The 24,467-nt window shown below is 45.4% G+C and overlaps 1 protein-coding gene and 1 long non-coding RNA gene across 5 annotated transcripts; one reads left to right on the top strand and one right to left on the bottom strand.

Annotated features, from left to right (window-relative positions):
* Positions 1 to 85: 85 nt before the first annotated feature.
* LOC141488517 (uncharacterized) lies at positions 86 to 12,066 on the top strand. 3 transcript variants are annotated; one of them, XR_012468715.1, is made up of 5 exons: positions 86 to 298; positions 662 to 807; positions 4,291 to 4,358; positions 9,106 to 9,281; positions 10,286 to 12,066. It is a non-coding gene; the product is annotated as an uncharacterized LOC141488517 (long non-coding RNA). The 3 variants fall into 3 exon arrangements; XR_012468713.1 differs by having other exon boundaries at positions 86 to 807; XR_012468714.1 differs by having other exon boundaries at positions 86 to 807; positions 9,115 to 9,281.
* ANKRD35 (ankyrin repeat domain 35) lies at positions 2,773 to 23,064 on the bottom strand. Of its 2 annotated transcripts, none has more exons than XM_074188629.1 (14): positions 22,921 to 23,064; positions 15,131 to 15,261; positions 14,245 to 14,333; positions 13,850 to 13,914; positions 11,427 to 11,484; positions 11,170 to 11,240; positions 10,758 to 10,864; positions 9,868 to 10,052; positions 7,864 to 7,901; positions 5,750 to 7,696; positions 4,668 to 4,757; positions 4,178 to 4,243; positions 3,585 to 3,682; positions 2,773 to 2,945 (listed from the first exon to the last, which is right to left on the bottom strand). In XM_074188629.1, exons 1-13 carry the CDS (start codon positions 22,951 to 22,953, stop codon positions 3,623 to 3,625), a joined length of 2,940 nt encoding a protein of 979 aa, XP_074044730.1. In that variant the 5' UTR covers positions 22,954 to 23,064; the 3' UTR covers positions 2,773 to 2,945; positions 3,585 to 3,622. The 2 variants fall into 2 exon arrangements, with proteins under 2 accessions (XP_074044730.1, XP_074044729.1); XM_074188628.1 differs by having other exon boundaries at positions 22,915 to 23,064.
* Positions 23,065 to 24,467: the final 1,403 nt, after the last annotated feature.

Below are 24,467 nucleotides of genomic sequence, written 5' to 3' on the forward strand. Positions count from 1 at the left end.
GGGGAGGGCGCTTTGGCCCTGCCCTGGGCCGCGGAGGGGGGCCGGGGAGCCCCCCCGGCTCGGTGGGAGGAGAGCGGCGGCGGGGGCCCCCCCGAGTCCGGCGCGGCGGTGTCTCCCGGAGGAGGAAAGCGGGGCCCGGGGAGGCGGGACGCGGGTCCGAGGGGCGCCAGCCTCCTGCCCCGGGCCCCGCAGTCGGCAGAGCTCTCTCCTGCCAGCACCCCGTTCCCAGACACGGCAGGGGGCGGTGCGGGGGCCCGCCCCCCTCATTCCCCAACAGTCTCATCCTTGGCTGACGGAGGTGGGGGCTTCTCCATCCAACGCGTCTTTGAGGGAGACAGTTGTTGACCCGATTGGGGAGCAGGAATAAGCGAGTGATGGGGCCCCCCAGAAGCCGCCCTCGGACAGGGCCGCCCTGGAGTTCACCCCGTGGAGGGACCTGTCCTGCCCAGCAGGAGGGGGTGCAGAGCAGACCTGGGCTTGAGTCAGGGGCGGGGGGTGTCCGTCTGGATTGGGAACCAAGGGGACCTGGGTCCGTTCGTCCCTGGCTGCCGGCTCCTCGGGAGTCAGTTTAATCTCCGAAACGCAGCGTCCTCGTCTGCAAGATGGCCCAGGAGTCCCCCCAAAGCCCCTCCACTGAATCGCTCTCCTTGACCCCACCCAGGTAGGGTGGCCGCCTAGACAAACTCACTGGACCCTAAGAACCAGAAGGGCGAGGACCAGTGTTATCTAAGTCGGTGCTACAGTCGCCAGAGTGATGGACCTGGAGCCTGGAAGACCCAAGTTCAAATTCAACCTCGCATTTACTGGGCAAGTAGATCTCTTGCCCTCTGCCTCAGTGCCTTCATCTGTAAAATGGAGGTGATACACTCAGGATTGTGTGGCGAAAATGAGGTCAAATTTGCATGTGCTCTATAAACTTTCTAAGTGCTATTAGTAACAAACTTTGTGTGGCACCTAAGACTTTAGGTCAATGTTTGAATTTCCCAACCCATAAGGTTGCCCTGGGCAAGACCTCCCTTTCCGGATTTGCAGGTTGCCTCCTTTTGATTCGATGCAATCCACCCAGCTGTCTTCTATAAGGAGCCATAGCCTGCTGCTTTCCTAGTTCAGGACAGGTGATCTCCCTCCTGTCCATGGCTTTGAATCCAAGGTCTCCCCTTCACCCCCAGTGCAGAATCAATGTGCCCTCCACAGAGGAAAGTTTTACAAAACAAATTCCAGGGTCTAGATTTCAGGTGTATTTTGTAAGTAGCTGCAGATTGTTTTACAGTTTGAGATGCAGGAAGAACTAGCACCAGCCCTCTTTTACCTTTACCTTTTACCATCACTCCTTCCCCCAAACCCCTGCATCCAGGGGCAAGCTTCCAACCCAGAGAGAGCCAGGAAGCCTGGCTTCTATTACCAGGGCTTCTATTCCCGACTCATTTTGTAAACCTTGATTAGACCCCCCCCCCCCAATAAAGACACAAAAGCTCTGCTTCAGTTTCTTTCCAAGTGACCCCAAGACCTAGCAATAACATCAGCTCTTCTGTTTTCAGTAAGAGCAAAAATTAGGAATTCTATTCAGATGACCACAAATGAGGACATTTGGGACACTTTTAGGGGATTATCTGCACTCCTCCATTCCATCCCTCTTTCCCATCTTACTAAGGCTTAAAAGCAATCTCTACTCCCCCACACCCATTCACTGAATTTATCTACCCATGGACCACAGGAACAATCCCTGGGGGGACTGAGCCAGATACACCCCCACAGCTCTCCAAGCTATCACCCTTCCCATTCTCTCCTACTCTACACACACACACACACACACACACACACACACACACACACACACACACACACACACAGTCATTTCTCATATGGAAATGTTTAAACCTGAAGCTCATGAGCCAACTGCAGGCAAATTGAGTTCTGTTTAGCCACACTACAATCCCATTCCCCATACAAATGCTGACCTCTGTCTCCACTACACCCATCATCACACACACCCCCCCCCCCCCCCAGCTGAGATTCATGTACTTATGGGCATTGGGAAAGGGGATTTGGGGAAGTTGGGTTACAAAAGTCTCTACTGTTCAAACTAAAGCCCTGCTTAGCCCTTCAGATGATAGACCTGGGTCTGAATGTGTATCAGTGCAGGTCAACACCTCTTACAATTCAGTCTTTTCATAGTCTCAGATTCTTAGAATTTAAGTCACTTGTCTAAACTCCCATCTAGCTGGTATGTCAGACAGAATTTGAACCCAATATCTTACAGGATTCAAGATGAACTCTCTAGCCCCTAGACCATGTTGCCTCCCATTAAAGAAACAAGTTTGGAGGGATCAGTTTTGGGGCTTCAGACCAACCTCCAAGGCCACAGGGGACATAGACCTTTCACTCTCATCCAGCCACAGAGTAACTTTGGGGATCAGTGCAGAAGAGGGAATAATAGATAATAGAAGTCTTTATAGAATAAAAGAAGATTTCCTCCATTCTTCTGACTGAAAATAGAACTAATGGGGTCAGAAAGAGTTGTCTACCAGGTCCACACTTTCCTTTAACTGGAACATCAACTAGCCCTCTATGGTCAATGTCTCTTTCCACACTAAGCAAAAAGCAGATACTCATTCTGTGGCCTTAAACAGAACAGATTGTAGTTGTCCCTTTATGAAAGTGTTGGCAAGAGGGTCATATCAATGACCTCACCTCAGGGAGAAGCTAAACCCAAAGGGCAGATATGCATGCCCACCCTGACCCCAGACAGAAGAAGCAATGATAGCAACACCATACTGCCTCCTGCTTTATTTTCCACAAAGCTGATTTCTTCCATGCTTTTTTTCTGGTTCAATCAGTCCTGCATTCAAGGTCTAGTTTCTCAGACCTGGGGTCCTTCACATCAGGGAAGTCCAGCCCCACCACCACCACCACCATGGTTCTGACTTCTGATGCTGCCCTGTCCTCTGAAAAAAAGAAGAGGACAGTAAGAAAAACATTTGACATTCTAGCCTCCTCATTCCCCACAAAGCTCCCCCCATCAATTAAGGGGACCCCATATGTGTGAACTTGGACAACTGGGTGGTTTATCAGATAGACAAGTCAGATTCCTTTTCCTGAATTTAAATCTGGCTTCAAACACAAGTCACCTCACCCTGTTTGCCTCAGTTTCCTCATCTATGAAATAAAAATGGAGAAGGAAATGGCAAACCACTCTAGTATCTAGTAGAAAACCCCAAACAGGGACACAGAGTCAGATATGACTGAACAACGCTTGTGAACTGGAAGGGTCTACCTTGCTTAGAAGCAGAGGGAGAAATGAAATTAAGTTGGGATGAAAAAGAAGTTGGGAGAAATGTGAATCTCTGGCATTCTTGGATTATACTAGCATTGCCCCATCCCTCTCCAATTGCCCACCTTTTACTGACCATGAGCTTACATCCAGATGATGTTTTGAAAACTATCTCCAAAGTTAGCCAACCTGCCTATTTATCTCCATTCATCCAGCCATAGATCTGCCCTCCAAAGGTCTCTTCCATCTTAATCACCCTCTCTCTCTCTCTCTCTCTCCTCCCAACACCTCCATTATTATCACCAAAACTCACAGCAGAGAAGTCTCCTATCCAGCATCATTCACAAGAACTCACTCCTGCATCTTGAGGATCCGGAGAAGAATCTTGTATACATCCTGTTCCATATAACCCTGTGCACAGTAGAAAGAAAGGAAAAATGGAAGGAGCTGAAGGAGCCCTTCTCCAGCCTTCCCAGAAGTCAGGTCCAATACGCCCTAAGAGTTACTGGTTCCAGTTAGCACTGAAGCACATAATAATAGTTGTCCTTTGATTTCAAAGATAACCACGCCAACCAAATTGATGGTGGTGTGACTTGAAAATTTCTATTTATTATATAGTGAGGGGTTATGTTGTACAAAGACATCCTTCTCACTTGCCTTTTCCATTAACCATCTCACCCCATTTGATAGGAAGCAGGAAGGAGAAAGGACTAAAAGAAGGATAAGGGACCCCAAAAATTTATTTCAGAACCTGAAAAGATGACAACTCAGAGAATGAAAAGTCATGTTCCTCTTAAAACTCTCATAGAAGCATGCAATACAAACCACCACGTATTTCCTATCTGGAGATAGACCGGGGTGGGGGGGTTTCCCCAATACTGAATCCTGACCTGTCCATGTGTTTACCTGAGCAGCATTAAGCAGATGGTTCCTGTAGGTGGAAATGATTTCCTGGTGGTTCTTCTGTGAATCCTGGGGATGAACATCAGTGGATTAATATCTTATCCTTCCCCTCACAGATCTCAGAAGCACAAAGCAGGAAAAGTGTGAATCAATTCCAAATCAACTCAACTCAGACATGTCCTTTGTAAGTACACTCTCCCTACCTCCCAAGAGCTATACCAGACTCTGGGAGTTCTGTTAAGACAGTGCCTGCCTTCATAGCTATTATAGTAGGAAGGGAGGATTCCACACAACTACTCACTGATAACCACCAAAATAATACCCCCAAATACATGCAAACGAAAAGCTATTCGAGGTCATGGGCCAGCAGACATCAAATCCCTGGGATAAGGAACTGTCCAGATCCATTACCAGCTCCACTCATGGTCATGACAACCTCCCTCACCCTCTTCTTCATACCTTCGCAGCTGATTTCTCCAGGGCCATGACCCACCTGTAACTGTAGCACAAGGTGGGTATTTTCTCCTCGAACAGCAAGGACTTCAGCTGACATTTGTTCCAGTTTCTTCAGTAACTCCTTAATCTGGAAGGGTCAGAAGTAGAAAGCAGAGTGTCAAGACAGTCAACCCCAAAGTCCTCTGTTACCTCCATATCTCACCCACATATAAGGCAGCAGGTGACTACCTAATACCAACCCTAGGCCCAACAAGCAACCCCCAAATGCATGATGACAACATTAAGGTACTTTCTCTTTCAGTCCAGTTCATCAATCTATGTCCCCTCCCTTCCTTGAAAGCCTGGCTCCAAACCTGCAGGAAGCCTTCTGGGATTAAACCCCACCCCATTTTGATCATTCCTTTACACTTATGCACTCCGGACTAACATTAATTTACACTCGTATGAAAGTTGTTTTCTAACATTCTGAAGTTGTTTCCTGTACTCATCAAAAAGGATTAGTTGTCTTTTAAAAATGGCCTAGATTTGGGTTTTTTTTCCATTGTACACAGGAGGTTATGAACTTACTAAGGGAAGTTACTTTAAAGTCTGTAAGTCAGTGGTCTGGAATCCAGACTGCATTTTCCCCTTAGAAACAATGCTATAAATGGTGATTAGATTCTCAGAGCCAACCCTCAAAAACTCAAGTCATAGAGCCGAATTTCAGAGGTGCAGGTTCATTAGTTTTCTGAAGAACCACCTGGGGTTCAGAGGGTAACATAATAGGGCCAGGACACAACATTCTAATACCCTTGAACTACTAATCACACACACACACACACACACACACACACACACACACACACACACACACAGGCACTTAGACGTATACACCCTATCTACCCTATCTAACCCCTTGCAAGGACTCTGTTCCAGACATCTGACTCCTTATTAAGAGACTTAGTCGGAGCAGCTACGTGGTCCAGTAGATAGAGCACCAGCCCAAACAATAATTGCCTAACTATGTGACCTTGGGCATGTCACTTAACCCCATTGCCTTGCAAAAACAAAAGCCAAGAAGTGAGACTCAGGTCTGTGGTTCTGATGGACAAGCCTGGAGACCCCCCTCAGTCTTCTTACCTTGGCTTCCTTTTCTCTGCAGGCCCCTATCAGCTGTTCCATCTTCTCCTTCAGCAATTCCCCGGCCTTCTCAAACTGCTGCGAGTGGCCCCTCATCTCATTGGCCTGGCGCTCCTGGTCAGCGGCCCGAGCGGCCAGCTCTCGGCTCTTCTGCCGCTCCTCAGCCACCGCCTCTCGCAGCTGCTCTGTCTCCTTGCATGCATTGTTGTATTTCTCCAGCAAGGCCTTGAGCTCCTGACCCCAGTTCTGGGTCTGGGCCACCAGGGATGCCCGGCTCTTCTCCTGTTGTCTCAGGTTAGCAGCTTCCCGGGCCCGAAGCTCAGCCACCTCCTCGGTGGCCTGGTACAGCAGATGCTTCAGCTTTCCAATCTCCTGGCTTTTGCCACCCATGGTGGCCTGGACTGCCCGCAGCTCTTCCTCCAGTTTCCCAAGATCCTGCTCCAGGGCAGCTACCTGGGAGTTGGCCTGGGGCACCCCAGCTGCCCTCCCCTGGCCCTTCAGCCGCTGGTTCTCTCTCTGCACTCTGGCTAGCTCCTGCTGAGCCTCGTTGTACCTGGTCACCAGGGTGCCCACATAGCCCTGCAGCTCCTCCAGGGGGTCAGGGTCAGGGCCTGAGCCCTGGGGCCCCCCTCCACCCACCAGGTTGGGAGGCAGGCTTTCCCGTAGCCCCTGCAGGCCGCTGCTCTGAGCCGCCAGGCGCCGGCGGAGCTGCTCGGATGCTTCCTTCTCGGCAGCCAGCTCCTCAGCCAACAGGCCCACGCTGCTGCGTAGCTGCTGCAGCTGGCCCTGGGCCTCCGGCCTGGGCATGTACTCTCTCTGCAGCCGCTGGCTCAGGGTCTGCAGCTCTCCCTGCAGCCGCTGGCGCTCCCGGCCCAGCTCGCTCAACTCATCCAACAGTTTGCTATTGCTCAGCCTCAGGGTTGACACCTCCTTCTCCAGGTGTCCCTTTACCCCAGTCCCGTCTTGGGCCAGCCTCACTCCCGGAGCTCCCAGGGGCTCCCCTGGAGCCTCATGGGCCCCGACCTCCTTTATCTTGCCTTCTCTCGTAGGACTAGCTACCGCAGTCATGCTTTTTCCTTGGACTACGGCTTCCTCTTGGGCCTTGGGGCCAGTCGCTACAGGCTCCACATGCAAACCAGCCTTTGCCCGATCCAGCCTGGCCAGCACTTGCTCTAAGCGAGCCTCCATCTTCTCCCAGGCAGCTGCGGCGGCCTCAGCCTGGGATGCCCCCCACACTTTGTTTCCAGCTGGTCTGCCCAGGATCCCTCGGGCAGCATCCTTGTCCCTCCACACTGCAGTCAGCTCCTCCCTCAGCTGCAGCAGGAGCTGGCTCAAGGCAACCATGCCTGCTGGCTCGGGCCCTGGAGCCCTCCCTCTCTCCTCTTGGAGTGGAAGCCCTTGGTCTCCTCGCCCTTGACCTGGCATCATTCCTACTACATTTGCCAGTGGCTCTCCCTTGGCCTTCCCTCGGGCCTTCTTCACTGGGCCCTGTGGCAGGGGCTTCTGCTCCTCTGTCATCTCCTGGCTTTTACACTGGGGCCCTCGAGGTTCTGCTACTTGGGATTCCTTAGCCTGTTTCTGTCTCTTCAATTCTTGGACTTGCTCAGACAATAGGTCCAGAACACAGCTCTGCTCCATGCCATCCCCACCAGGCCATGGATTGGAACCTTGTCCACCTATGTCTCTAGATTCCTTGGCCAAGAGCAGGCCTAGCTCTTGTACCTGCTCTCGCACCTGGCTCTCCAGACCCTGGAAGACCATTGTCTGGGCCTTACACTCTTCTGTCTTTTGTACTAGCTCCTGCTCCAGCTGGGCGACTTTCTTTCTCCCTTCTTCATATTTCCTTCTCCACTTCTGAGGACTACACACATCCTCCCCCTCTTCTTCATTTTCCTTCTCCTCTTCCTCTTCTAGTTCTGCTCTCCTTGGATCCTTGGGTGAGAAGTCCTAGAATCAAAACAGAGTGAAGTGCAGTTCTAAAAAGAATGCCACCCTAAAGAAACCTTTCTTTCCTAAGCCTGGCCCTTGGACACATTCCCACAGAGGCACGGAAGTAAGATTGTCTGGGGCATGGGACAGAGGAGATGTTCAGAGGAAAGGGCTTGACTTTTTACCTGAGATGATAGATCAACATGTTGAGCCGACTCTTGGCCTGTCAGAAAAGAACTGTTATTTTAATAGCTCTTTTTTAAAAAAATTATTTTTCTAACTAAATTCAAAGATAGTCTACAATAATCATTTTTATTAAGGTTTTTTCTTTCCTTCTTCCCCTCATTACCCTCAATGAGAGAAATCTAATGATGATGATGTTTTTGTCCATTCTTGAAGACCATGACATCAGGGAGGTGATATCATGACAAGCACATGAATTGGATGGGGGGGGCAGTGCTCTGCTAAGTACCAGTCTCACTTTCTCCTCCAGAGCTATTCAGGGTTCAGTGGCCAGATATGAATCATGACATAGAGATGGCCCTGGATGTGAAGTGATCAGGGTAGGGTTAAGAGACTGCCCAAGGTCACACAGTTCAGTGTCTGAAGTCAGATTTGAACTCTGGTTCGCCTGACTTCAAGGCCAGTGTTTATCTATTACACCACCTAGCTGCTGCTATAGGTAATCGCTGTCATTTACACTACACTTTTGGTTTACAAACACTGACAAGGAATTTTAGGTGCATTATCTTATTTCATACCATGGGGTTCAATTGGTAAAATGGGGATGATAACATTTGTCCTAAGAAAAAAACTAAGTGAAATTTGCCCCAGTTAACATAAAAATAACAGATTTAGAATCTGAGCCCAGATCCACAGACCCCACTCACCATCCCAGAAACTTTCAAGGCGGACACCACCCCTCCCTTAAATAGAATCTAAGTTCTCTATCCTGAATCTATTTCTAATTCTAAGTCCACTACTTTCCCACTTCATCATTCCACCCTTCAGATCTCCTATGGCATCTTGCTTATCCCCTGGCTGAGCCTCTAGATCTGAAACCATGATCAAATCATCACTGCCCCATTTCATGGATAGAATAAGTCAATCTTTTCCAGTTTAGCCCCATTTAAAAAAACCAAAATACTTCTCTCAGGCTAGCTCTTTCCCAACAAACATATTGTGACCTTAGCAGTTAAAATTCATTGGGAGAAGAGATTGCCTTTGATTTTTGTATTCATTTCTGCTGATTAGAATGCTGTTTGGTACTTCCAAAGTACTTATGGTCTGTTTTGTTTAGTTTTTCCCTCTTCACATTCATAACCCTCTATTAGACCAAGAGATCCAGGACAAAGTATTATCTAGATTTTATATCTCTTAGATGGTGTTTAAGAAATAGTTTCTGACCTGAATACTGTCCTTCTGAGATTCCTAAGACAGAAGACAGATCCTGTGCTCCTTCAAACTTCTGACATGTTCCAAGATATATACCTTCCCTAAGAAGCTTTGCCTTGGAGCAGCTAGGTGGCACAGTGGATAGAGCACCGGCCCTGGAGTCAGGAGTACCTGAGTTCAAATCCGACCTCAGACACTTAAATAGAATGTAAGTTCTTTATCCTGAATCTAATTCTAAGTCCACTACTTTCCCACTTCATCATTCCACCTTAAGTGCCTTGCTCATAGTAAATAATGATAACTAACCTTTATGTGTTTAGAAAACACATCTCAGTTGATGCTCATAAGATGTGTGATATTATCCCTTTAGACTTGCCCAGAGATAGACACATATGTCCAAGACAACTCAAGTCTCCCTGACTTTAGACCTAATATTTTATCCATTGTACAATCTAGCTTCCTCAAACCAGAGATATATCATAAACCCCTAGCTAAGAGGACTATTCCAGGAGCCTAGGGCCAAGGTTACCTGGGGGGGGGGGGGGTTAAATATTAGTTTAATATTTTGGCCAGTCTTAGAGCTTCCCATAATGAGACTCAAGGCTGCATTAAATAGTTTCCAGCCTTGCTCTTTGGAGGTATTCATAAAATAAAAATTGAAGTAGTGAAATCATTGAAAAATAATGTTGCTTTGACCTGGAAGAAGGGATGATTCTAAGAGGAATCTCTAAGGCTGCCTACAGTAGATAAGAGGATGGGGATTGATGGGGGAAGTTGGGCATAGTTTGTCTCACCTCCACGTTGGCGGCGTTTCAGTGCCTGTTGAAGCAACCTCAGTAGCTCCTTGTCTTGGGCGTGAAAAGCATAATATAAGGCATCATGACCCATGCAGTCCACAGTCCCTACATCTGCCCCGTGGCTCAGGAGCAGTTCTGACACCTCTGCACTCCCCTTCTCACAGGCCAGGATCAGAGCCGATCTGTGCATGTGTGACATGATTGTTTAGAGCCTTGGCATGCTTTCGCTATTTATTATCAGGAAATTTCCCTGGACCCCTTAAAGTTAAAGTCAATAATCTTTCTCAGTTCTTAATTTCAGTAACTTTCCTGAGTTTATCTCCAGTTTACCTATATACACAAGCACCCAGTTTACATACACATATATATGTTTCTTGGCAAAGATAATGGAATAATTTCCTGTTTTCTTCTCTAGCTCATTTTACAGATGAAGAAACAGACAAACAGGGTTAAATGACTCATAAAAGTCACACTGCTGAGGCTAGATTTGAACTCAAGTCTTCCTGACTCCAAACCTGGCACTCTATGGTGCCACTTAACCATGCTTAATAAAGGCTTATTTATTGACTGACTGGTGGAGGTGGGGGATCCATACCAGCCTTGTGGCAAGGCCTTTGTATTTGACCAAAAGGCATGAAAAGAATAGTGCCATTGAGCATGGTCTAAGAATCACCAGGCAAAGGGATTAAGGATACAAGGCACTACCCCGCCTTCCCAAGCAGAGATCAAAAAAAAGAGCAGGATCCCTCAGTCAATGCATTTCACATCCATACATCCATATACACACACATACCCATTCCCCACTCCATTACTTCTGAATGAGACACAGGATGAACTAGACTCAAAGGAGCCTGGAATTTGGATTGAAGAAAATAGGGAGAGCTCACTTGTCATCTTTGTCTGTGACATTAACCCGGGCACCTCTCTGCAACAGCTGTGAACAAATGGCTGCATATCCACCCAGCGATGCAATCATTAATGGAGTCCGTCCATCCTGTCCAGGTAGGGAATGGGTACAGCTGAGGGAGCCAGGAAATACAAGAGACCTACCATATCCACCTCCCACCTCCTGCCAACATTCCCTCTACAAACAACCTGGGGGGGGGGGGGGCATTAAGAACCTTTCATTGCAAATATAGACCTATAGCTTTTCCACCTGGATTGCCTGGGAAACGTGAAACCATAACCCTCTAGAGAGGGATGAACAACTTTGGTCTACTTATCCCCCAAGCTAATTAGTACTCAGAGTCAATAGCACCTCTCCTGAAGGCACTGGCCAGGCTCTGGGGTGACACTCACAGTATCGAAGACATCCAGAATAGCTTCATGATCACACAGTAGCAGGACACTAGAGGCACAGCCAGATGAAGCTAGTTGATGTGGGATTGAAGGAAAGTCAGTGCCAAGAGGATGAGCCCTGAGTGTAAATCCCACTTAATCCAAATTCCTCTAGGGACCCTCTTTTTTTTATCCCAACATTACCCACACCTCTACTCTCTCTCTCTCTCTCTCTCTCTCTCTCTCCTTCCTATACCTCAGGATCTCCGAACACTCACCAGCCCAGTGCAAAGGGCTTCGGTTTTCTCCATCTACTGCATCCTCATTGGCGCCATGCTAGAAAAAAAGTCAATATAGAATATATAGAATTGGCATGAGCCCTCTAGATAATTCTCCCAACCATTTACCACCACCAACCACCTCACTTGTCCAAGTCATAATCAATTTGGGTAAAAGAATGGATGAGAGGAGGGAACAAACTCTGAGGAAACATCTGGAGAGTAAGCCCAGTATAGTCTAGAAAGAAACTGGCTTATGGGACAAATAAAAATTTTAGTAAAAAAGAGCAATTGTGTCCAACACCAATACTAGAGGGTCCTTAACCATGAAGAGATACTGGAAAGGGGTTTTGAAGACAGGGACAGGATCAACATTTTCCCAGTTGCCTATACCATTTGGACTTTTTCTAGAGTTGTCTAGATTGTTCTAATGCTCTTTCCTGTGTCAGCTCCCCAGCTAGGATGTTAGCCACTATGGGTAAAATAAACATAATTACCATTTTTTAATCAGTCCTCATCCTCTTTGGACCCTCTGCAGCACTTGACCTTGTCCAGATTCTTCCTCTTTCCCTAACTTAACCATTTTCTGTCTTCAATTTCTCCCCTTTCCAACTCCTTAGCAGATATCTCAACTTTCTGACCTTGGTCCTTCACCCTCTTCCCTTTGGCAAGTTCATTAACTCCCATGGCTTTATTATTTCTATGAAAATGATTCCTCTCTGCATTTCCAACCCTGACCTCTCTTCTGAGCTCCAGTCCATTGTCTCTCATTGCCCAGAGACTTCAACTGGTGTCCCACTATTGCTTATAAGAACTTTCCCCAAACTTCCAAGTTTATTCAGCTCAACACTTTTAAGTGACTGGTTTCCCCCCCCAAAACACTATGTTAACTGCTGGCAATACCATGAAATTGTGCTTGTCCTCAAGCAGTTTATATTCTACTGGGAAATACAGAATGTACAAGGTACATACAATGTAGATAAAAAGAAAATTCAAGAGGAAGAGACTGCTACTGAGTAACGCTAGGAGGGAGAATCAGAATTTGACTTGTTAGGTTACAGAATTATCAGTATAATGGAAAGAGTACTTAACTGTAGAAACCATGGACTCTGGATTAAAATACACTTAACAGTTACTACCTTTGTGACCTTGGGCAAGTAATTTCCCTGACATGAGTATCAGGTCCCTCATTTATAAAATAGAAGGGTTGAAATTCTCTGAGCATCTGAATAGTCTCTGAGGTCCCTTCTCTAAGATCCTATGAAGGCCATTCACATCTCTTTCCCAAGTTCAAAATCTTGGTGTTATCTTTGACTCTTCCCTTTTTTAAAATTTTTAACTGCTTATCAATCATTTATCAGTAGCCTGACAATTCTACTGCCTCCATCCTCTTAGGCTATTAAAAAATTCTTCCATTCGATCTCCTACCATCACCCTCCTCCCCCGATCCATACTACCACTAAATCGCTCACGTATGGGACTTGGTCCTGCCCCTCTTCTACTCCAGAATCTTCAGTAGCTCCCTATTGTCTATTTCATAAAGTTCATATTCTCCGAGTCAAGCATTCAAAGCCCCCCAAGACGCAGAACAGTCTGACTTTTCCAGTCTTATCTCATTCCACTTCCTTCCCTACGCTGCAGCTAGCCTGGATAATTTGATCACACCCTTCCTTTTTGTCTCTGCTCAATTTCCTATGCCTGAAATGCCTCCTACCACCCCTGCCCTGCCTTTTTATAATTAACTGAATTCCTATATGTCCTTTAGAGTCCCCCTCAAATTCCACTTCCACTCTGAACCTTCCCAGATACTGCATGATATCACATGGCCTAATGTACATCGTCCTATTTTATGACCTTCTACTGACTAAGCTCCTATGTGGGAACTGCCATGCCATACATACCCACTCTATCTCTATCTCTATAATTCTATCTATATATCTTATACACACACACACATATAGAGGCAGCTAGATGGTGGCAGTGGATAGAGCACCAGCCCTGGAATCAGGAGTACCTGAGTTCAAATCTGACCTCAGACACTTAATAATTGCTTAGCTGAGTGACCTTGGGCAAGCCACTTAACCCCATTGCCTAAATAAAATTAAAATTTTTTTAAATTTAGATATATATATATATTTCTGACTATAATTATAATCCTAATATGTGCCCTCACCCTAGCTACCCACTATGATAACTTAATAAGTACTCAATAAACTCAATAAGTATTCAATAAATATCTATTCATTATGACCTTTGAAACTAACATCACAGGAATTTACCTGTTGAAGATAGTCCCAGGTGAAGGGTGTTATAAGAGAAAGTTGTGAATCTTGTTGAATGGTTAGAATATACCCTTCCTATCCCCCATTATCACACCCACAAGCCTGCACTTTCTATCCTGAGTATGATGGGGTTTCTCATACCTGCAGCAGGACCTTGACACACTGAGGCTGGCAGGAAATAGTAGCCAAGTGTAGGGCGGTACTTCCTAGAAAGAGAGATGGGGAGGGGGACACACACAGACCTGGTGACTCATAGGGAGGGAGAGCAAAGACGCACAGATAATCAGAGGGAGATTAGACAGAACAGCTTACAGTGACACAAGGCCAGAAATTCCTGTTCCCCCAGTGACTGGGTCCTTACTGTGGGGTGAAGGTGAAACACACCCAACTTTATGAGGAGAGCACCTGTAGGGATGCTAAGGCCCAATGGAAAGGCAGACCCTCATGGTACCCAGGGTCAGAAACCCTAGTTCTTCATCTTATGTGGGTCCCAAAGGCTCCCCTATATTTGGGGGAGGTCAAGGAGAGATACTCACCATCCTCATTTTTGCTGTTGATTTCAGCGCCATTAGCCAATAGGACAGTCAGGCACTCCGTCAACCCCTTGGAGGCTGCTAGGTGGAACCTGGCCAGGCAACAAGAAGAGAAAGATGAAGTGGGATGATCGGAGCCAAGAATGGGACCATTCTTAATAAACCACCATCTCCTCACACCACACCCCAAAACTCGTCACTAAGAGCACTCAGGTTCTAAGCTGATTGCCCCAGAAAAGGATAGCAATTTGCCAAGGAGTCGCATGGAAGAAGCCAGAAATCCTGTCCTTGGGCACCCTCAAACCTCCCAGGGGTTGAAAAGGGAACTGACTCATTGCTTCCTATTTAATTGAGCACAGGAGAAATTCAGAGACCCACAGATGTGCTTGAAGATGGTCAAACAACTAAAAGAGATTGAACATCAGGATCCAAAGCTACTATGGAAAGAAAGAAGAGGGTGATCCTGACCTGCCTCCACCTCTTCAAATGCATTTTAACTCAACTTGTAAATCCTAGATTCTCATTTCACTCTTCAAATTTATTTGCCTTTCTACTTTTACAATGAAGAAACACCATGTTCTATTTAACTGGTGTCTCATTTCAGTATTTATGTAGCTGTCATAATACCATCTAGATGTCAATCTGACAACTTCTGAACTCTTTTAAGAATTATGCTCTGAATAGGCAGGGACCATATTTATTAAACTCACTTTGTACATATTAACACTGTGAAGAGATAGATATGTGAGAACATATCCATGTGGATATATGTGGATATTCACACAAGCATGCATACACATGTATACACACAAATGTGGATACATACATCCTTGTCAGTGACTTCAAGAAGGGAACAAGAAACCTTGGAGTAGCAGGACGACTTACTTACGGGGACTGGCCTTGAGAGTCTAGCTTGGTGGGTCGGGCAGTCTTTCTGGAAGCTAGAGCGGCAACCCGACTTACATCTCCCCTCTGCACTGCTTCTAGCAGTTTCTGGTCACGGCGGTTCCATTTTTCTGCCTGTTGCAGAATCATAATATGAGGGTAGGGAAGGAACCCAGGAACGAGGGAGATGAGAGGGGAAAGAAATGGGAGGTTGGTTGGGTTAGAGTGCCAATTATCAAAGTTCTGCCCAATATAATTGTCAGCACCAGCCCTTGATAAAATTATGAAGGATGTGGTTTGTGTTTTATAATAATCACTACCTCTATTCCATTTTCCTCCACCGTCACTGTAGACGCAGGTCATGCAGAACAGAGCCATTATATGCTTGTATCTATCTGATGTCACTTACATGGCTGCATAATTTTATGGTAGTAAAAAGCTCCATGGATATATATGATCTGATTGATGTGAGTAGATAATGCTATTATCCTCATTTTACAGATGAGGAAACTTGAGACCAAGAGAAGGTATGACTTGCTAAAGTCATTTCCCTAGTGACAGGTCCAGGACACCAAACTAGTCCTTCTGACTCCATACTAAACTTTCTTCATTACACAATTCTTTGGAGCCCCACCTATCCCCTAATGCCTTGGGAAGCTTTTGCCCACTAAGACATGGACATATCCCCAGGTGCTGGCTTCCTAAGAAGTATAATCATTTTCCTTTTCCTTGATTGCCTTCCCTCCCCCTTACCCGAAGCCTATCAGTCCTTATCTTTTTCTCTGCCCAAATTGTCAACTAATAAGTTGCAATCCCCATTTAGCACACTTCAGGCAACAGATGAGAATTTGAACACAACTTCTGAAAACAATGTCCCGTCATTTATTATTTAATAGAAACACGCTCTGGGAACATGTCTAATCACATAGAAGAGGAAAGGATTTTGAACAAGCTACTATAGGATCAGGTTGGGCTTCCCTCACTGCAGTCAATAGGTCACTGGGCCTGGGATCAGGAAAACCCAAGTTCAAATGTGGCCTCAGATCCTTACTAACTGTATGATCCTGGGCAAAGTCACTTCACCTCAGTTTCCTCCGATGTCAAATGGGGGTTAATAACAGCATCTGCCTCCCACAGTTGTGAGAATCAAATGAGAGTCTATCTGTAAAGGACTAACCAAGCACAGTGACAGACTCATAGCAACTCCTATATAGAGGCTTATTCTCTTTCCCCAAGGTTTTACAAATCTTAAAAAGTACTATTTAAATTCGAGTTACTATTATTACCAAGAGCTGTGAACAGCAATGTACCCTTGAGATGAAAAGCATGTGAGCAGTTGATTGAGCTATATAACTGCTAGTTATGATTATTACCACCAAGAGCTGTGGGGAGAAATGTCCCCTTGAGATGAAAGGCGTGCTGATTCAAAAATTTTAAATACTTATTTGATAGACTTTTACAATTAATTTAATTTGTCCATTGAATGCTCATCAATCCCAGAGCAAGCCTCTCGGACCCTCTTTTCTCCTGACACCTGTTAGAGCTTTTGGAGACAAACTGGGACAACCTGCCAAAATTCTTGATTTGACTTCACTCTGGTTTTGCACCAGTTTGCTGGTTTGTTCCAGTACCAGTTCCCAGAAAGGTAAACTGAGGCACAATAACTTGCCCAAGGTCACAGCTTATTACTGATGACCATAGCCCTAGTTCTCACTCTTTTCATGATCTCTAACCATTATATGATTCAGAGCAAGATCCCTAAGTGTGTTTCCTAGTCTATCCCTCAGCCATTCTCCCTCTTACCCCTACCCCACCCTGGTACTTTAACAACAAAGAAACACCAGGGATAGATTCTTGGCTAAGCCTGGACAGGTGACAGGGAGCTCAGCCCCCAGCTGTCTCAGACCACACAGCCACACCTGGCCATGCATTGTTCTTCCACAAGAACTCTGGTGAAAATCATCATGGGAAGCAGCAACAGGGTGGGGATTACAAAGCATGTTGAGAACACCCCAGGCTGAATGCATGGAAAAGCCTGCTTCTCTAAACTTGAGATGCAGATTTGTGCATGGGTTCTTTCTGTCTTACAGATGAGTTTCTCTGCTGATTCTGCCCCAACTTTTCAATATCAACCATACCCTAATTGCACAAGGTACTCCAGAGAAGTAAATCTTAATACTATACTAATTTAATTTTTTAAAAATGAATGTATAGGGGGTGGCTAGGTGGTGAAGTGGATAGAGCACAGGCCCTGGAGTCAGGAGTACCTGAGTTCAAATCTGACCTCAAACACTTATTACCTAGCTGTGTGGCCTTCAGCAAGCCACTTAACCCCATTGCCTTGCAAAAACTAAAAAAAAAATGAATGTATAGAGAATACAAATTATTGTTATGTTTTTACATAGCCTATATTCTTATATCCTTCCCTATTCCCAGAGAATCAATTTATAAAACATTTTTTTTTGTTTTTTAAGAAAAAGAGGTAAAGAGACTGTGGGGGAAGGGAAATCAGCAAAAGAGATCATATAGAAAAATTTCACAAAATATTCAATGTTCCATACCTGTGGAATCCCCAATTTCTGCAAAGTAACCTCTACTGCATTCTTACCCTGGTGCCCAATTCTGCACACTAAGGTAATCTGGGTTCTTGAAGGCTCTGCCAGAGAAGCACAGGCTCTAGCAAGTCCTACCAAGCAGGAGAGGTAAGGACTCTTGTCGATCCTCAGAGAAACATCCCATCCAAGTTTGAAAAGGCATTCATTACCCTAAGTTTGACTGTCAAGTGAAGGAGGAAATCTATGTGGGATTTTTTTTTCTTTTTTGCCTCATTTCATGAAGTCTTGGAGGCTGAGAATCACATCAGTGGAAAGAAAGGACCTGATAAAAGTTGAGATCTTTAGAAGTGTTGAAAGATGATGAAAGTGACATAAATCTACATATTTAATTTTTTGAAAATACTTTTCCTCCTCCCAACCACCCTATGAATAGATAGGAGATAATACCTGCCTCAACAGATGGGTAAACCCTCATTGAGAGATGGTTCTTTACCAATTATTTGTTGGTTGATGGGAACATTTCCCCTTTCTTGAACTCCCAATAGTGAATAGACTGGGACTAGAATCCAATTTTTCTGACTTTAAACCACTGGACCATACTAATTTCCTATTATATATTTATGATAAAGGATTCATTTGGGAACCCCTCCCCACCTGACCAAAGCAGAACCCTACTCAGACAATTTCCTTGCTAGGAGGACATTTAAGGTAAAGGAAGTCTTCCAGACCTTATGGTAAAGATTCTTAGGGGGTGTCATGGTTCAGTAGAAAGTTAGTGATTGTTATTTGTCCTTCATTCTCAAATATCATGACATGCAGATGAATTGGATGTAAGTGAGGGGAGGCTGGGCAAAGTCACCATCCTCAAGCCATCTGGCTCCATCGTCCAGATATGGATGACTGGAGATGGCCCTGATAGAGAATATTTGGGATGTGAAGCCAAAGTCACACTTTGAATAAATCTCCCAATTTCTCTGGACTTCAGTGTTCCCATCTTTAAAATGAAGGAATTATACTAAAGAAGTTTCTAGAATGGGTCTTTGCCTGAAGCTAGAGTCAAGATTAAAACATAATTGGGAAATATTTAACAAAAGAATAATAAACATACATAATAATATGTATATTAATATACATACAATGAATTACATATAATACATTTTAAAACCAAATCATGGGGAGCCCAGAGGAATACTTGGATCAGCAGCCAGTTGAGTTTGACACCATTGCACTAGATTGCCTCTCAAGAATTTTCTAGTCAGACAGATTGACTCCAAAAGAGACAAAATATTACAAACAGAGGCTAATCCCAGATTTTCTTAGGCAGTGATGGCAAGAGTACATTATCCACTGCCCTCAAGAACCAGGGCATACACAAGAAAGGAGCTGACAATAGTTTGGAATTTTCCTAGGGAAGTTGCTTACCAATCTATACTGGGGATTTACCCCCAATTTATCTACCTGAAGTGCACTATAAACTTTAAAAATAGTTTGATTGGCATTTGTTGAACTGGATCAAGAGGATTCTGTAACTCCCTGTCCAGGAAGATTGGGTCAGGGCATTCATTGCAGAGGAGTTGGATATGTTCATTTTAAAGGATAATTCAGCCTGTGTCCATGTTCTTAACAATTAATAAACTGCTTCTTAGCAGTTACCCAACCAAACCAACCCCTTACTTGCTTGTGTGTTTCATTTCTTTCTTGTTTCCCTATACTTAAATTCACTGTATATTAAAATTCTTTTCTCCCTTCATTGTTTTGCCAAAGGTAGGTATTTTGTAATCTTTTCTCAGACATCTAGAATGAGATGGTTACTTGGAGAAGCTTTCCCCTCCCCATGTCCATAACATTTTATCTCTCTTCATATAGAGAGCATATTTCCAATGATTCTTTTCCTCTGAGTCAAGATAATTGTGTATCTGATTTCTAGGGCTGCTACTTTGTTTTTTCTACTCTCCTTACATGAACTTTGGGCTCCTTAACAATTTTATCAGTTCCCCAATTAGGGTAGGTGTCAAAGTGTATAGAGTGTTCACCCTAAAGTCAGAAAGATTCTAAGTACAAATCTGGTCTTAGACACTTAGCTAACTTGTGTGAATGACCCTAGGCAAGGGTCTGTAGGATGAGCTGGAGAAGGAAATGGAAAACCACTCCAGTAGATTTGCAAAGAAAAACCCAAAAGAGGTTATGAAGAGTGAGATACAAGTGAACCACAGCATATTAGTATTTCCTAACATTTTTTATTCTCAGGTATCTTTGTTAATTCCCTGGGTCAAATTGCCAAGGCAACATAGTATAGCAGAAAGAAGGCTAACTACTTTGTGACCATGGGTAAGTCATTTTACCTCCTTGGGTCTCAGTTTTCTTAGCTGTAAAATGGGGAAATGAGGTTCCTTTCTGATTAAATTTGAGTTCCTGAATCATCATCGCTAAACATGAGATCTTAAGGCAAACAGGATACCATGACCTTGCCCCATTGCCTTCTGCCAGCAATTTAAGGATATAGTAACTCAGAACTTGGATTGATATTAGGGTAGACATTTCTCCCACCTATGAGGATCATAAAATAACTTTTTCATAAGGTGAAATCCACACCCATGCCTTCCTACACCTTGAAAAACAACCAATATGCAGGGATTTAGTCACTTTGTGTGTACCAGAACAGCATTTGAATAGTTCACCTATACTTTCACACTCACTGTATAACCAGATCATCTTCATTTATGATCATATATTTCCTAGATGATGTCTTTTACAACATTTTTATAGCCAATCTTGTTAATTACCTTCATCCTATTTGTGGCCAAGTGTCTTTCTGTTGACATGTCAGAGACCCTGTAAAAAGCCTGAAGGAAGCTCTAAATAGTGACCAAAGACCCAAGAGAACAAACACCTTCCGTGATAAGGAGGTTAAGGCTTGGATCTTCCCAGTTCAGACTCATGAGTGTTTTGCAGAGGTTTCAACACCCTCTCCTTATCTCCAGCTTCTTGTCTACAACATCCTATTGAAATAGAAGTGCCCCAACAGGTAGAAAGCAGGTCTTACTGTCTGACTGGTTGGGATGGGAAGGAATAGACTATGCAGAGTGTGTGGTGAAACTAAGACTAGATTCCAACAGCCCTTCCTTCTTAATCTTATAAATGTGAAAACTGATGTTAAATTTTAATCCAATCTGAGGTCAAAATGTTCTAAAATGAATTCTTGGCCCCACTTCTTACATACTAGGCTCAGTAAAATATTTATAGGGTCAGCATGTGAGATATGCCAAAAAGTACCACACCTGGTTGACTGAAACCAAATCCATTTTTTTAATATTCCCCCTCCCCTTAAAAAAAAAAGGAAGTCAGGCTCTGGGAGGGGTCAGGGAAGCTGTTACCCTATTTCCCTGACAAGTGGGTTCAGAGCGGTTGGCCACCCATTGGGTGGAGGAATTTATGATGAGAGAGGTGTGGGGGAGTTTCATGAGGAAACCAACCTGCAGCTGAAACTGATCTAGTTTCCACCTTTCTGGTTCCCAGGCTTGACCTTGGGAAAACGCTTCAACTGTCACAGAGTGGAGGAAACAGTTATTTTCAGTGTCCTAGTCTAGAGTTTTCCCATTCCCAAGGTGGAGGTGAGACCATCAGCCTTCTTGGGAGGGAAGACGGGGATCTGAAAACACTTGTGACCAGGAAAATAGGCTATGCTATCAACAAGAGAGGAATCCTTGGGGGCAGGGATCACATCTTAAGCTTCACCTATTCTCTACAATAAGAGTCATTATCACAGAGCTTCTAGTAAAAACTGAACTACTTTTTCTTGACTTATAGGTTGAATGGAGAAGATTAAGAACATACTGACATCTTTTATAACATTTATATATATAATAAATATATAAATATAAGTATATATTTATAAGAGATCTCAGTATGCCCTTATATGTAGATGTGTGTTCTATATGTACATATGTGTGTAATATATGTGTATTATATGTATATATACATATATAAACCTCTTAATATTTCCATTTGATCTGAATTCAACACTGATTCGAACCCTACTAGGTGCCCCTCTGAAGAAGAAACAGGCAAGCCACTATTATCTTTGCCAAGAAAACCCGGAATGAGGTCATAAAGAATCATACTTGACTGAACAAAAACAACCAAGTATCTACTTTGGAGATTCAAAAAAAAAATACCCCCCAAACCCCAAACCCACCCCCAAAACAAAACCCGACCCTGCTCTCAAGGAATTTACAGTCAAGTGGGAGAAAAACCTATAAAAACATCAATGGGCAAACAAAGTTACATTCAGGATAAATTAGAGATAATCAGCAAAGAAAAGAAGGGGCGTTGGCAACGAGTGTTGAAGTCAAGGAAGCCAGGAGATAAGCATAAGAGGATTCTAGGGATGGGGGACCTACCACCAGTGAAAATGTCAGATCCCTTCCAGCTAAGAATCTCTGGTCCCAATTATTCGGGCATTTCTCCTACTTGCTGGAGGGTAAACACCTCCAGATCGGTTTAGGCAATCTCCTTACAGGTGGCAGATTCCTCTTTGGACCAGAGAGAGCATTACTGTGCCTAGGCTGGGATAAATTTTGAGCAGTAGTTCCAACTGCGGAATTTCATTCCTAAATGTTGATGATCCCTGCAGCTGGAGAGCTTCCCAGTCCACAATGCTACATCTTCTCTTCTCAACCCTTTCTGGGACCTTCTACTTCAAATTCTGCACAATTAGAGACTGGAGGGTTGATTTACCAGGGTAGAAGCATTCTGACCTCTAACGCCGGCAATCATTTTAATTCAAACCCAAATTTAGGGCACAGAGGGTAAGCAGCCCAAGAAATTATGGGGGTCTGGAAAGGGGTGGGGGAGGAGTTATGGAGGGGACTTAGAGAAGGGCTGCAGGAGATGCAACTCATCCCTTACCTGGGCAGCAGCCAGGCGGGCTGCTCCTCCTCTGGCACTGCCAAACAGCAAGGTGAACCGACAGAGGACTAGTGTAAAGGGGTTCAGGGGGGCTGGAGAGAGACAGCCGCTGAGGAGCCGATGGAGCAGGGTCTACAAGGGAGGGGGCACCTGGGGGCAGTGGGACTCGCTGGGACACGGGGGCAGAGAGACAGGGCACAGAAATGGAGAGAGGACCCCGGCGAAGTCCCGGGTCTCCGATCCCGGCCCCCGCCTCCAGGATGTCCTCCGCCCCGCTGCGCCCCCCGCTCCCTGCCCGCACCCACCCCATCCGCGGGATACCCACCGCCACCTGAGAGCTGGAGCAGGAGAAGATCCGCTTCATGGCCGGGGCTGGGGCCCGGCCGCCCGCAGAGCGGAGCCGGGGTGTCGCGCAGGGCGCTGGGTCCGAACCGATCGAACCCACAGGGCTCGACGGTTGCAGCAACAGCCCAAACTGTCAGGGGCGGGAGGCGGAGCCCCGCCCCCACTGCCCCAACCAATGGGAGCGCGGCGTCTCGCGGCACCTGGCGCCGGGCCCCGCCCCCGCCGCCCCGCCCCTCCGAGCGGCGTCTGTTTCGCTCGGGACCAGATCTGGCCCAGGAGAGCGCCCAGGAGCCAAGGTGGGCAGCAGAATTGGGGGGGGGGGGGGGGGGACACGGGGCCTCGCGGCTGAGAGTGCGGGCACATGGCGAGCAGTTGGCTGGCCGGTGGAGGGTCTATTGGTTCTTATTCGTTATCCCACCGGCTCAGAGATGGACCCGTTATAGGGTGCCCCGCCGTGGCTGATGAGGCTCGGGATGCCCAACCGCAGGAGGGCCCCACAGAGCCCCGGGGGAGCCCTGGGATGTTTCCCAAACTGATGCTGAGTGGAGACAGCAGCCCCGCGAGAACGTGCTGCACGTTAACCGCGCTGTGAGAGGGTCGGCTCTGGTGGGCTTGGCTCTTCTCAGCAGTTCTAGCGATCAAAGGCCTTGTGATGATGGCCCCATCCACAGCCAGAGAAGGGACCATGGAGACCAAAGCCTACTATTTGCCATTTAAAAAATTTGTTTTCTGCTTTGTCTTGTTTCCCCCCTTTGGTTCTGATTCTTTCACAACACGACTAATAGGGAAATATGTTTGAGTTTTATATGGATAACCAAGAGCAGATCATTTGCTGCCGGCGGGAGGAGGGAGAAAAACGTGGAACTCAAGCTTCATCAGAGAATGAATGTTGAAAACTACCTTCACATGTAGTTAGTGATGAAGTCTAAGAAAAGTATTGTACAACATTGCTCTTGTCTACCAGTCTGCATACCTATTCAAGAAAGAAACCAAGTCTAGGGGCGGCTAGGTGTCTCAGTGGATAGAGCACAGGCCCTGGAGTCAAGAGTACCTGAATTCAAATGCGGCTTCAGACACTTGATAATTACCTAGCCGTGTGGCCTTGGGCAAGCCACTTTAACCCCATTGCCTTGCAAAAAAAAAAAAAAAGACAAGAAAAAAAGTCTTAATCTGGCATGACCTGTATTTTTTGTAATTTAATACTTTTCCCATTTTTTTGTTATTCTGAACATGACTATAAATAAACATGACCGTTTCTATAGACGAAGAAAAGGAAAATGGAATTTCTTCTAAAACCACACCTCCTAAAGGACATTTATTTTTTTAAGTACATGATTCAATATTTGAGTTTCAATGACCCTGTTTACTTTGTTTTCTTTTTTTGCATCTCTATTACTAACCTCTACCTTCCAAATGAAAAAAAAAATACTTCTCTTTAAGCATAGTCAAGCATGACAAATTGGCCATAATCAAAAATGTCTGTGGTATCACATTCTTGATTAGACCATACTTGTCAGTGGTAAAGGATCAATA

This window comes from Macrotis lagotis, chromosome 5 (assembly GCF_037893015.1).
Source record: "Macrotis lagotis isolate mMagLag1 chromosome 5, bilby.v1.9.chrom.fasta, whole genome shotgun sequence".
NCBI lineage: Eukaryota > Metazoa > Chordata > Mammalia > Peramelemorphia > Peramelidae > Macrotis > Macrotis lagotis.